We start from the raw sequence: 13,415 nt of genomic DNA, 5'->3' as shown, positions 1-13,415 counted from the left end.
GCAAAACATTAAATTTCTTTCCAGATAGATATTATACATCACTATACTATAATAGTATAATCCATAAGTAGTATATTAGCATAATATAGTAACTCAGCTGTAATAGAGTACAGAAGCTCTTTCTATCTTACTTTGACTGGTGTAGAAACAGCATATGCATCGTGTGAAAAAACATTGTGCTCATTTCTGCCTATAAGATGACACTTCCTGTCATAAAGCCATCGTCGAGTGATCCTAACAATTATTAATTCTGCTACTTCTTCCAACTTCATTTCAAAGGTTTCAAAGTAGTGACCTGCACTTAAATAAACTACGATTGACAGACACAAACAGCGTAGCGGGAAGAAGCAATAATTGAAAAATAAACTACTTGTACATTTTACCTGCGGGCGGGAGCGGGACTAAAAAATCTATGCAGGTCTTTAAACCAAAGCAAGGACTCGCCAAGAGGTTCACAATCTTTAATGACCTTCAAGATTACATTAAAAACGTTGAACAGTAGTGTCTTGTTTTGGGCTATCCAGTGTGTCCAACAGGGGGCGCAAGGGAGCAAGTAAAAAAAGGCGAGCCGCTAAGAAAAATTTAATATAATATAAAACTGTGAATTTTTTTTTAAAGAAAACGTTTTTGAAGCCTGAAATCTCTTTTACTTTAAAATAAACTTAGTGGACCTTCTTACATATTAAATGTAATTACATATGAACTATATGAAATATTAAGTATTAAAATGTTTTTATTATTTCTTATTCTACACTTTCCCCAGACATATAATTTTAAGGTCTAAAACAGGCTAATTACATTAACTCAATAAAATATACACTTGTTAGGGTTGGATTGACAAAATTGAAAATTACAATCTCTTTAGCTAGGCTTCAGGCCCTTGTGGGACCATGGAGGTTACTTAGAGAACCACTGGCATAAAAGTTATTATTAAAGAGTTTGGGGATTAGGGCAAATGTGTAATTTATATTGGCTAGGGCTGAAAAGATGAAAATAGTAAATAAAATAAAAAACAACAAAGAAAAAAAAAATATATATATATATATATTTTTTGTTACCCAGATGAGAATGTGTTTGATTCTGGTTTCTTTTGAGGTCTTTTCCTTTTTCTTTATGACTGTCACCTCTGGCTTGTTACTTAAACTAATGGGGATAAGCAAATATATTATTATTATTATTATTATCTTTTCATATATGTAGGAACTTTAAAGTCTAGCACGAAAGACATTTATCCTAAAATGCAGATCACACAATCATGCAGTACCTCTAAAATATGTATTATATCAGCATAATATTTGTCATGTTTTAACCTATTTTAGACTTACATTTTTAATGCATGTTGGCATCAATCAACATGAGTTAGGCATTGTTTTAAAACTCCTAAAAATGTCTGATTTCAATGCATGCAAGTCACAGGTTAGCCAGTGTTTTCATTTAAAATAAAGGAATTAATGTTGCTCCATGTGATGTTCAATGATTAAGATTATGAGGGTTACTAAAATGTAACAATAGTTAAGGTTATATTCTTTCTAGATTAAATCTTCTAGATATCTGTGATATGTAAAGAAGTTCGTATCTAATTTTTAATTCTGCATCATTATTATAGCTGCCAGAACTATTCTTATATCCTCTTCCTGGTGCCTTCGTGATGTACCAGGAAGATGGGCTTTTTATTTTCAGTGTGTATCTGTTTTTATATTTTGCAAGTCATTTTGATTCAAGCTTAAATTGAAAATGAAATGAAAGGATACTCGGCATCTTCTTGGAGAAAGTGGCCACTTGGGCCATATGAAAGTTATCTATGTATCTATCATTTCTGTGGTTACATATTTTATTTCCTTATTCTTTTATTATTTTTTTTATGCCTCGTCTACACAGTGTTTGTCTCCATCTTGTGGACAAATCCTATATTTTGTATACAATACATGAAAATGGTGATGTGCATTTAGTACAAAAACTTGCTTCAAAATCTTTTAGCATACAATATAAAAAAATTACTGTTCAATAGAAGTTAAAATATTCTACCTAATAATCATACTATGTAATGATTACAGCATAATAAAAGTAGTTATACTGAGTTTGATATTGTTGTTGTTTTTTTTTAATTCAGATTACTTGTTAAGTAAAAAGATGTGACAGCTCCCCATGTTTTTGCAGCGTGTTTTGCACTCTGCATTGCTTTAATCGGACTTTGAAACACACAAAATATTTTATCTTTTCTTAATAATGTCCACCCTTCCTGGAAGGCTTTTCCTACATTTTGGAACAGTAATCAGGACTTTAATGTGGAATATTCGCTGATTAGGAGATATCATTGCATAATCACATGCCTAAATGTTGAAATGGCCCTTTGCCTTCATTGTTGATTCTCCTCAAATACACTGAGGACCCGAGCTCCATCTGATGGGGTAGTTATGTAAAAAGTTGGGCATCCACTATATCGCTCCTGTTAAAAGAAAGTAATTGGTCAAATAAAATAGGATGTCACTTCAAAACAAGATAGTCATATTGTAAATACAATCTGAATTGACATATACCTTTATATGCTTCATAGTTCTCTCAGTGGCGTCAGACCGAAGCAGTGAAACTGTACATCCACCAAATCCTCCACCTGTCATCCGACTACCAAAGACTCCATCAACCTCCATTGCTGCAAGTACCAGCACATCTAGCTCTGGACAGCTCACTTCATAAAGGTCTCTGGCAAGAGACATTATTTTAATTCAAACAATGCTGTAGAGTTTAAATATTTGTGTTCTGTATTTTTAAACCAAATAAAAGTTTGCTGTGTTATAATTATAGTAAAGTGGAAAGAAATGATTTTTACTAAGTAAACTATTAAAGATCAGAAATGATTTTTCTTGAAAAAGATAATACTTTTATGTAGTTAGACTTTAATGTGTGCTTAGCCATTACTTTACCTAAGTGAATTGTGACTCTCCACCATTAGCTTTCCAAACTCTTCATAATCTCCTCTTTTAAGAGCCTCAGCTGCCTTTGCTGTACGTTCAGTCTCATTAATCACGTGGCATACTCGCCTATAGGTTACACTGTCTAGGCGGTCTTTGGCATCTACAAATAGGCAAACAGGTGGATAACCTTTGAAACCAGACTTGAGGAGAAAATTTAAGCTTCTGTGGCTCTCTCAATAATTCTTACCCTCCAAATCTTGCATAGTGGCATCTCTTAGACTGCTCTTGCCCATAACGGCTGCTGCCTCCTCACATTGTTTTCGCCTGCTGGGATACTCACTTCCTGTCAGTGCATGCTTCACATTGGAATTTGTAATAAGAATGACCAGACCAGGATCAACCAAGGGAACAGCTGTGGCCTCCAATGATCTAACATGGATCACAAACCATGCATTTATCAAATATTAATAAATAAATAAAACACCTAGATCCGAATGCTAACACACAAACTGTATATTGCCTATTTTTCTGTTTTGACTAATACAAAGAACAACATCGGGACAAATCTACCTGCAGTCAATAAGCAATGCATGGCCTTCTTTGCCTAGAACTGAAATAAACTGATCCATAATACCACAGGGCACTCCAGCATGAGTATGCTCTGCCTTCTGGCATGCCAGTGCCTTTGCGACCTTATCCCCATCATCTGTTAGAGAAGAAAAAATAGGTTTTGCATTAGTTTTTCTACAAGTAGCCAATCTGTCATCCACATTACATTCAACCATAAGCACAAATCTGGTGTTAATGAACAAAACTCTAAAGGTCGTTATGCGTTATTAGTGTGTGTCGGCCATTTAAAAATATGACTTCTTACCTGGACACAGCTGCTGGAGGAAGGTGTACACTGCCACTTCAAGTGAAGCTGAGCTGGATAGTCCACCCCCGAGTGGCACACTGCTGGCTACTACAGCTTTAAATGCAGGCAGGGGCTTAGCTGTGCACAAAGATATGCTCACATGATAAGCTTCTTTTAGATTTGCAGTAAGTTTTTCTTTAACGAGGGCTTGACTTTTGTCAGGAAATGCAGAATTAAATACTTCACTGCGTTATTAATATGACTGCAGACTAAAAAGTAAGAAATACAAAACTATTGATCTTCATGCAACGACTGAAGACGAGATAAAGTAAATGATGCCTCAGGAATTCCTTGTTGCATGATTGCTTTTGCATTATTACATGTCAAATTAGCGACACCTTCACAGTGGAGTTTATCAAAGCTGTAAGGAATCTGATCTGATACCTCTGTAGTGTTGTACTACTCCTTTAACATAATTGGCCCACATTGGCTGTCCTCCTGCCAGAGGTATGCTCTCAGATGGTATATCAAAGTCCACTTTCTTTGGCTCATCTGCAGATTCTGCAATGGTTACAACAGAACAGCTCTGGCCAGAGGTTCTGCTGCCCACCATTACTGTCGACAGGTGCAAAGCCTGTGATCATTTAGAAGAAATATTTACGATCAGATGAGCTGAGTATCTTGACATTATAGCTGGACAGTTATACAGTACATTTATGGCATTTGACAAACGCACTTATACACAGTGACTTACAATTATATTATTTATACAACCAAGCACTTGAAGTTTAAGGGCCTTGCTCAGGGGCCCAACAGTGGTAACTTGGTGGTGCTGGGATTTGAGCTCACGACCGATCGAGCAGAAGTCTAACATCTTTACCACTGACCCCCTTTCCCCATCAATAGTTATTCAAAAGCAGATTTATTCATTTTAATAAAATATTGTTGTGCAACTCTTTGGTTGTCTTTTACCTAATTATTCTTAACAACTGCCTAAGTTGTGCACATGATCTAAATGAATAAAACCAAGTTAACATTGCTAACAGTTTAAACATCACCATGGGCAGAACATATCCTTGGTTATAATCGGTGTGCTCTCCGATTAGATTGACGCGACCCGGAGCGCACACCGCTACTTCTGGATCTTCGACGAAGTTTTGTTGATAAACACGGCGCGCCTCGGCCACCAAATCCCCGACATTCTCCACACGCTTTCTTCCGCTCATGACGTAGTCACGTCACCGGCTGCACTCTGTTAGACGACAAACTCGACTCCAAAACGAATTTAACGATTAGGAGTCTGTAAGGGTAACAATTAACACACAACTACATGAATACATCTAGGACGAGTCACACCCAAAGCCTTCCTGACACTTTAGAATAAGGGCAAGATCACATGCAATGGATTGCATTATTTCCTGTATTTCAGTGATTGGTGTAAACAGATCACGTGGTGTTAAGCAAAAAAAAAAAAAAAAAAAACACAAAACAAAAAAAAAAAACACAAAAAAGAAAAAACACAAAAAAGCTTTTCCCCCATGAAAAGATTGTAGGCTAATGATTTTTTAATACGGTTTTATAGTTATTTCGTAATTGTTACATACGTCAAACAAACACAAAGCCGGTGGATTTGTGTCTAAAACTTTAAGGAATAGATTGCATCCTTGATGGAGAGATTCAGTGCTCCTTAGTTTCTGCACAGCAGGTCAGAGTATTTACTTCACCTGAATTAAACGCCGACAAGATCAGGATGAACTCAAAAAGCTGGTAATGGATACATCCTTTTTTGAAGAAAAAAAAGCTTGTTTGGTAGTTAGATTGATTTAAAGTAAGTTTACCACACACACACACACATACACACACACACACACACAGCAAGTTTAACACACACGTGTGGCTTGAAAATAACTGGATTTAAATAGAAATTGACTCAAAATACCATACACAAATATTTTATTATAAAAAACTATACACAATATTTAAATATCAGTTACATATGTAATTAAATGAATTTAATAAAAAAAAATATATGGTCAGTGCTTTTGTAAATGTTTTATCACAGATATAATACTTGTATAAATTAATGACTAAAACCCATGAAATGTTGGACTGGTATCAGATCAGATTTTCTACCTGATTCTTGAAATAATTTAGATTGCATTTTTGATTTGGCAAAGCAGACAAAACAGAGATGATCTACATTAACAGTGGACAGAGCGTATATTATTATTCTACACATGTAGAATGTCAGTTTCAATATTTACTTCTCTGATAGTTAGATCATAACAAACATGAATGTTTTTTTTTTAACTCTATGCTGAGGATAATGCATAATTCACTATTTACTTATTCGATATAAAAAAAAGCAAACTTTACCTGATGTCCTGTAGTTACACCAAATGGCAAAATTCTTGAGTTGCAACATTCAATTTCTCTAAATATTTAACCATCCTCTTTACTATTGCGTCTTCCTTCTTGTGTAGTTTCAATATTTCTGGTTAATGGCTCTTTCAGCACCTTTGGAGTTTTAGGCTCTTTTGCAGGCTTTGCGTCTTTCTCATTTCTGTCTTTGATGTCAGTCTCCGAGTTTTCAGTCTTGTCTCCTTTGACCTTACGCAGTTTCTGCTTGCTCTTGACTGGGGCAGAGAAGGTAAGTGAAGACTTGTTGAACTCCAGAGGGAAAATCCCCACATCCCCATCGAAGCGATTCTTGGCCACCTGTAGGGATCTGCGCCCAGGACAGGTAACAAGCTTTTTCTCCTGAAGGATAAGCACGTTATCAGCCTCCTGACTGGCCTGCGAGTAGGAATAGAAAAAAAACACAATTATGTGTATTATAAAAAAAAAAAGAAAAAGCATCATGTCTATGCATGTAATCTTTTAAAGTTGAATAGAAATACAGAATAGTGCTAATATTGTGTAATACAAGGGACAGTCACGCTGATGTACTAACCTTAGCTGTGCCAAAAATGGATGCTGTCTGAAGATCTTTGTCATCTTCCTCTTTTCTAGGATGAATAATTATGGTCACATGACAGCTACTGTTTGTTGCAAATTTTCTGAAAGCTGCAATAATGTTGTCCTGCACTGCAAACCTGGTAAAGTAAAAAATTACATTAATATCACAAACTGTCTTAAAGCACAGGTCATGGCTTTAATAAATGCCTATTAAAATAAATTTTTATTACACATTATACATGTATAAGGAGATTCACTGATTTGTCTCACTTGTCCACAGACAGGTTCTCCTGCCCCATCATAAACTGTAAGTTGTCGATGATCACATGACTGATGTCGTAGAGGTAAACAGCATGCTGCATGGTGTCGAGCACTGTTCTATAGTGGAATGTCAGAATTCGGGTCAAATTCATGTCACATGTCTTAAAAAAAAAAGTCCAATTGTTTTTTTTTTTTTACAACAGTGAAAAGAGCAGATTTCCATGAGAGAAACCAGTTATTTAATGTTCCAGAAAACTTGTATCATTATTTCTGTTTAATTAAATACTCACTTAAGATTCTGTTGTCCATGGAAGGTCATAAAGTAAAGTGGAAGTTCCTCAAACTTATCAGCCCAGTAGTCATACTGCTCCAAGTTTTCCTCCAGTCTCTGCATAGCGAACTGGGTCAGGATGATTTTGGCCAAACGTACGTTCTTAATCTCAAAGCTGCCCCACAATGTGTTCACACCCTGCATACACAAATCAAGAGCGTATTCACTGATGAAGGTGGTCTTCCCACTGCCAGTGGGACCTGCAAATATTTAAAGAAAATAATTGTAAGTGGTTATTTACACTATATTTTTGTACATAAATTGCAATTGTAATTAATTTGATGCCGTACCTGTGAACACTGTTAGCTCGCCTGTCCGATGGCCTTTTAGGATTCGATTGAGCTCAGGAAACCGGGCCCATTTTATACCTGCCACCTGCTCTACGTTAGCTAGCTCTCCAAAAACATCGTCTCTGAGCTGCTTGAAGGACACAATAGACTTGTGGGCAGCAGGAATGGAAGCCTTAACTATACGTGCAAGGTTCCTGCCTTGCACCAGAGCCGAATTAGGACATGGATGAAAGTCGCCTGGCCGCACAAGAGAACAGCGCTTCAATCCTAGTTTCTTTGAGAAGATCTTTGAAGCCTCCCAAGCGCGCATATCCCCACCCAACCACAGTGTGATCTTCCTGAATTGTTCAAGGTAAGGAAGAAGTACCGGCGGCAGACAACTGACTCCACGTGGCAGGGCCAAAGCAGGCAGGCCAGTGGCCTGACTCACTGCCATACTGTCGATCTCACTTCCCGTGAGGACCATCTCTGTTTCCTTCCGTCCTACCAATGGAAGGCCAAAAAGGTTGTAGTAATTGGATAATTTAGGAATACTAGCTTCTGTATACATCACTTGGCCGTTATCTTTAGTAGCAGCAGATAACAGTTTTATGCCACGCAGGCTCAAGTCTCTTCCACTAAACCAGGGAAAAACAAGACTTTTAGTCGGCTTAAAGAATCTCACTCCAAACTTCTTCAGAGTTGTGTTGTTGAGCCTAGTGATCTGGAACATAGTTTTGATGAGCTGCAATTCCTCATCAAAGAGATCTGAAAATGCCACGGAGCTGCTCCAAATCCTGTGAACCTCCTTCAGTTCCATCTCCCTCTGCCCCTGTTCCTCTACGCTCTCGGAGTAGCTCAACAAAACCTCCGGGTTAATTGAAGCTTGTCCCTCTTTTTGAATCACCTCTAGACAGTCCTGCAAGTCTTCCCAGCTTCCTTCTACTAGAGTCTCTTTACAGAGAAACTGTCCAGTCATTTTGTCAATAAACATTGTATAGCTGTCTTTCCCAGCTCCTTCCTGTGATTGTGATTTTGGCTCTACAAAAATACTGCTTGCATGTAAACAGCTATAACCATCGTGAAAGGAAATTCCCTTAGACCGCAGGTACTGCTTAATGTCCGTCACTGTAATGGGGTGGACAGGAACGTCTATTGAAGACTTCGCATCTCTTTTTAATGTTCTGCAGGGACTGAACAGCGCTGTAGGTTGGGATCCTGCATGGAGGCGACACCAAGAAGATTTCTGACCAGGATCCTGCAACAGAGAGCTGTTCACCGGGGCAACGGTGATGTATCTCAGGACCGGACGATGGTGAAGTCCACGAGGCAGCCCTATGAAGCAGGCTGTCCTCCTCAGGAAGTGCCTTGCCCACATTTACTGCTACTTCACTAAAGCGGACTAACGGAAGAAGTGCTTTTTGACATGAGAAACACTACGAGCATGATACAGTGCTGATAGACTCCTAACATACCTGTTCATCCTGTAGTCCGCTAATTAACGGACCAGTAGTCTTCCAAAAAATTGCAGAAAATGTAACACATACTTGTGTTAAACAGCATTAAATCGCTTCACGTTAAAAAAAAAAAAATACTGCAACAACACTAAAGTAAAGCATTGCATGGCGCGCGCCAAAAGCTTCGCAGACGCACGTTGCTGAACTTTACACGTTTCCCACCCGTATTCACACAAATCCAGGCTCAATTTGGTCAAGCATCACAGAGCTCATTGGGTGAACTCAAGCCGCATCCAAAAGTCAGTAGCCAATCTTATCGCAGAAGGCGGGATTTGGACAGAATACGGGTTGACAAAAAAAAGTGACGCCTCCATACGACCTTGGTCTTCACGTTCCAAAATAAGTCCGTGTGATATTCGGCGTCTGGCTTTAGGGTTCCTCTTATGCAATGGTAAATGACTCTCTTTGTATTTGATACATTGATGTAGCAGAGGTAATATATTTGTGCTATAAATAGTGTTTTGTTTAGGACATATTTAATCTATTGAAAAACGTACATTTTAACCACGGATTGGCAATTGTGCGATTTCTTCTCGGGTGATAATAACCGTCGGACCGGCGCACCAAAAGTGCTCGTGTGTCTGTTGACGGTGTCCTGAACACCAGTTCTAACCATATACCTGAAATCTATAAATTTTTTTGCATATAAAGCTTCTGAGTTTAATCTTTGAATGCTTAGTGTTTTATTAGACACCGGTCATGACAGCTCGAGGCACTCCTAGTCGTTTTTTACAAAGCGTTCTGCAGAACGGAGTCGGTCGCTACGTGTGTCAGCTGAAACGCGTGTCTCTTATTTTCTCTAAAAACGGACAGAGCTCCCTGGGGGTCAGGTAAGTGATTTAATACAAATGGTGTATTCAGATTATTCCACCCTGTATCTTTACTCACCGACTGTTATATTAGGCAAGCATACAATATAGATGCATATTGAAGGAGATACAGGAACATAATCACCAGAACCAGTAAGTTTAGGGAAAAGCTTTTTTCCATCCACCATCACCCTACTGAACTCTACACTACACTGTTAGATCACTGTATAAACACTGTATATAACTTCTGTACAATTATACATACAATGTACATATTACATTGTATTTTTATACTCCTCATTGTCTACACATATTGTGCCTTACATACATCTGCACTACTATTTTCATGTGTATCTATATATACCTTACTGTACATTCTGCCTAATATTGCACATTCACATTCGATATAGATATAGTGGACTTGTTAATTCAGCTTGCACATTTATTTCAATGCCATAACCTTATAACCTTCTACTTGTTGTTCCTTTAAAACACTGTCTGCACGTTTCCTTTCCAATGCCATAACCATAGAACCATTTACTTGTACTTTTCGACAATGTCCACACATCTCTGCACTGCTATAGCCTTCACTGTACATATGTTTATTTATTTATATACAGTATATATATATATATATATATATATATATATATATATATATATATATATATATATATATATATATATATATATATATATATTACATGCTGTACATATTCTACACATGCACTTCTGGTAGATGCCAAAATACATTTTGTTGCAGTGTACCTGTACTATGCAATTACAATAAAGTTCTATCTATCTATCTATCTATCTATCTATCTATCTATCTATCTACCTATCTACCTATCTATCTATCTATCTATCTATCTATCTATCTATCTATTTATTGCAGGTGTACAGTTACTGACTATCTGTCATGTAGCTGTCATTAACCAACCAAAATTTAGTAGTTAATATAAAATGTTTACATTTATAGATGTTTTTTTCTTTTTTTATGGACCCTGTACCCAATATTCACTAGACTGGCTAATACCAAATGTACACAGGAAAAGAACAAACTACATCATTTTTTACATCCAAACCGAGTGACCTAATAAAGCAGTGTATTAAAACCCTTTATTAGCTGCTGTTTCTGATACACTTTCAGTGTTTTAGTAGTCAGTGGTGCTACTGTAGGGTTCTTTACCTCTGATGAGCAGAAAGAGAGGGACTAATAATTAGTGTATAGCAGTAAATAGGCTATAGTTATAAATTATATACCTATTAAAACTGCCATTGAGTAAAAACCCATGGTTGGTAGGTTTTTCTAATAAAGTGTAAATACGAAAAGTTCTTGCAACCTTTGAAAAGTATTGCAAAATGTTCATTGTTTTTTTTTTTTTGTTTGTTTGTTTGTTTTTCTGACAGGGAGTTCATTGAGGAAGGTGTGGTTGACTTTGCCAAAAAGAACCCGGGAATTGTCGTCTATGCCTCTCCTCAGTCATGCAGAATTCCAAAAATAGTTGCTGAATATCGTAAGTAGGCTTTAATTTTTACTTATAAAATGTAAGTATTAGATTACTGACAAATAATGTGGAGAAAGTTAAATTATTTTTTCTATTTTGTCTGCACAGTCAATGGCAATGTGAAGAGTGAGCTTGTCACCAATAAAACGTCACAACAGATTGCAGAGCTGGTTACTAAAATGGCCAACCAGTCTGGCCTGGACATCATTCGCATCCGAAAGCCTTTCCACACAGACAGCCCAAGTATCCAAGGCCAGTGGCATCCGTTCACCAACCGGCCTCCCAGCACAAAACCAGTTGGACCACAGGCTCAATGATCACTTGACCTCAATTTCTACTTCTGCTAAACTTTACTGAGCACTGAATATAGACTGGTTAACTCTTCTATCAGCCTGTTCTTGGAAATTGGATCAACATTGTATTGTGTAGATTGTATTCTGAAATGATGTACTGAAGCAATAAATAATAATAAAAAAAAAACATATGGCCACTGTAGAAAATTAATTTATTGGATACATTGGAAAAGAAACATTGGATATTAGAGCACGCTATTAATATTGTACATTGCATGCTTAATATTGGAAATAGATAATCCAAAATCTTTACAGTGACTGGGAGAAAGACATGCAAGTGATAAAACATTGTTTTTCATTATTCTGTCTCTTCCCATAAAATGTGAAGATGAAAAGTGGACACAGTTTGGAACAAAATAGACCATGTTGTCGATGTAAATGGTTTAGTATTTATATTAAATAGTTGTATCAAAGCAAGCCATTCTGGCACTAATGATACATGAACACTTTGGAAAATCTTATCTCTAGCCTTTCTGATATATTAGAATAAAAGAAAATAATCACTGTGCCTTACAGAGGCTTTGGGTTGAAGGAGAAAACACTAGTGATGTGGGGTATAAAACAAAACACAGCTAAAGATTGAAAGTTTTCCCTCATGGTGCTGTATCTATTAATACATTCAACATATTACAGTTGGATTAGACAAGTGTGCTCCAGTCACATTATCTTTCCTCTGTGAAGACTCGCTTGACCTATTCTGTGGATTACAGCATGATCTAAATATGGCGCTGTTGCTAGGTGACAGCTACATATAGGACATATAAATGGGCCTGATACACTTGATTGAATTTGCAGATGCAAAACAGCACAGAATGGGCCTTTTGTTTATTTTTAATGTTATTATATTAGATAATCTTTTCTCACTAAAAAACAGGTTCACAAAAATCACAACTTTCTGTAAACGGAAAGAATTGACAGATACTCAAATTCTGTCAAACATGTAGAAAGAGAATTTTCCGAGTATGAAAATTAGTGCAATAAATATCAGTAAATTCCTTAATGTGGGAAAGATTTTGTACAGTGACCCCCACATTTTCAGCCCTTCATCTACTGTCCATGATTCCAGCATGTTCATTTGTAGATATCAGGAGTGAGCTTTCTGCAGTGAACAGAAATGGTGGTAAAGCTTTCAGAGAACAATGGAAATGTATATATAAATATAAGGTTTAGTACAAGACTTAAACATAACCCAAATGTTTATTATAAAAATACTTACACAGTAGATCAGTCTTGTGATGTGTTTATCACAGGAAGTGTTTCAGTATGTTATTACTCTTAGCGCAAGTGATTTATATTTATATTGCAATTTACTGTTATTCACTTGCATGATGGATGTATGACGGTCAGTTTTGTCATAAAGTCATAATGTTTGAAGGTAAAATGGAAAGTAATATGTTCTGATGCAATCTATTTTATGATAAAATCAAATAAAACATCACAGATACTATTGATATTCCCTCTGAGATGAATAAGCAATCTATTTAATTGTCTGTTTTTTGTAAGCTGCTCATTGACAAAAACACCAGTCAAGTGCAGAAAGCCATTAATGACAAGTGTAACGAAAGACCAAGCTTTATGCCACTGATCAGTACAAACACTGTTATACAAAGGTCATACTGTACTATACATTATGTTCAGAAA

At 36.7% G+C, this 13,415-nt stretch overlaps 3 protein-coding genes across 4 annotated transcripts; 1 reads left to right on the top strand and 2 right to left on the bottom strand.

The window, feature by feature from the left end:
* Nucleotides 1-2,085: 2,085 nt before the first annotated feature.
* Nucleotides 2,086-5,195, bottom strand: galk1 (galactokinase 1). Of its 2 annotated transcripts, XM_083555943.1 has the most exons (9): nucleotides 4,827-5,195; nucleotides 4,213-4,402; nucleotides 3,787-3,906; nucleotides 3,483-3,618; nucleotides 3,160-3,341; nucleotides 2,922-3,072; nucleotides 2,538-2,700; nucleotides 2,381-2,446; nucleotides 2,086-2,330 (listed from the first exon to the last, which is right to left on the bottom strand). In XM_083555943.1, the coding sequence occupies exons 1-9, from the start codon at nucleotides 4,992-4,994 to the stop codon at nucleotides 2,211-2,213; spliced, it is 1,296 nt and encodes a 431-aa protein (XP_083412069.1). In that variant the 5' UTR covers nucleotides 4,995-5,195; the 3' UTR covers nucleotides 2,086-2,210. The 2 variants fall into 2 exon arrangements, with proteins under 2 accessions (XP_083412069.1, XP_083412070.1); XM_083555944.1 differs by having other exon boundaries at nucleotides 2,144-2,446; nucleotides 4,827-5,140.
* Nucleotides 5,196-5,706: 511 nt separating this feature from the next.
* Nucleotides 5,707-9,350, bottom strand: twnk (twinkle mtDNA helicase). The gene is made up of 5 exons (XM_083555881.1): nucleotides 7,609-9,350; nucleotides 7,278-7,518; nucleotides 6,997-7,104; nucleotides 6,722-6,863; nucleotides 5,707-6,564 (listed from the first exon to the last, which is right to left on the bottom strand). The coding sequence occupies exons 1-5, from the start codon at nucleotides 8,963-8,965 to the stop codon at nucleotides 6,211-6,213; spliced, it is 2,202 nt and encodes a 733-aa protein (XP_083412007.1). The 5' UTR covers nucleotides 8,966-9,350; the 3' UTR covers nucleotides 5,707-6,210.
* A 283-nt stretch (nucleotides 9,351-9,633) lies between these two features.
* On the top strand, nucleotides 9,634-13,250 carry mrpl43 (mitochondrial ribosomal protein L43). The gene is made up of 3 exons (XM_083555940.1): nucleotides 9,634-9,934; nucleotides 11,324-11,430; nucleotides 11,530-13,250. The coding sequence occupies exons 1-3, from the start codon at nucleotides 9,804-9,806 to the stop codon at nucleotides 11,736-11,738; spliced, it is 447 nt and encodes a 148-aa protein (XP_083412066.1). The 5' UTR covers nucleotides 9,634-9,803; the 3' UTR covers nucleotides 11,739-13,250.
* Nucleotides 13,251-13,415: the final 165 nt, after the last annotated feature.

The sequence above is a fragment of the Silurus aristotelis genome, assembly GCF_946808225.1.
Source record: "Silurus aristotelis genome assembly, chromosome: 12".
NCBI classification, from domain to species: domain Eukaryota; kingdom Metazoa; phylum Chordata; class Actinopteri; order Siluriformes; family Siluridae; genus Silurus; species Silurus aristotelis.
This window is presented reverse-complemented; position numbering and strand designations above follow the sequence as displayed.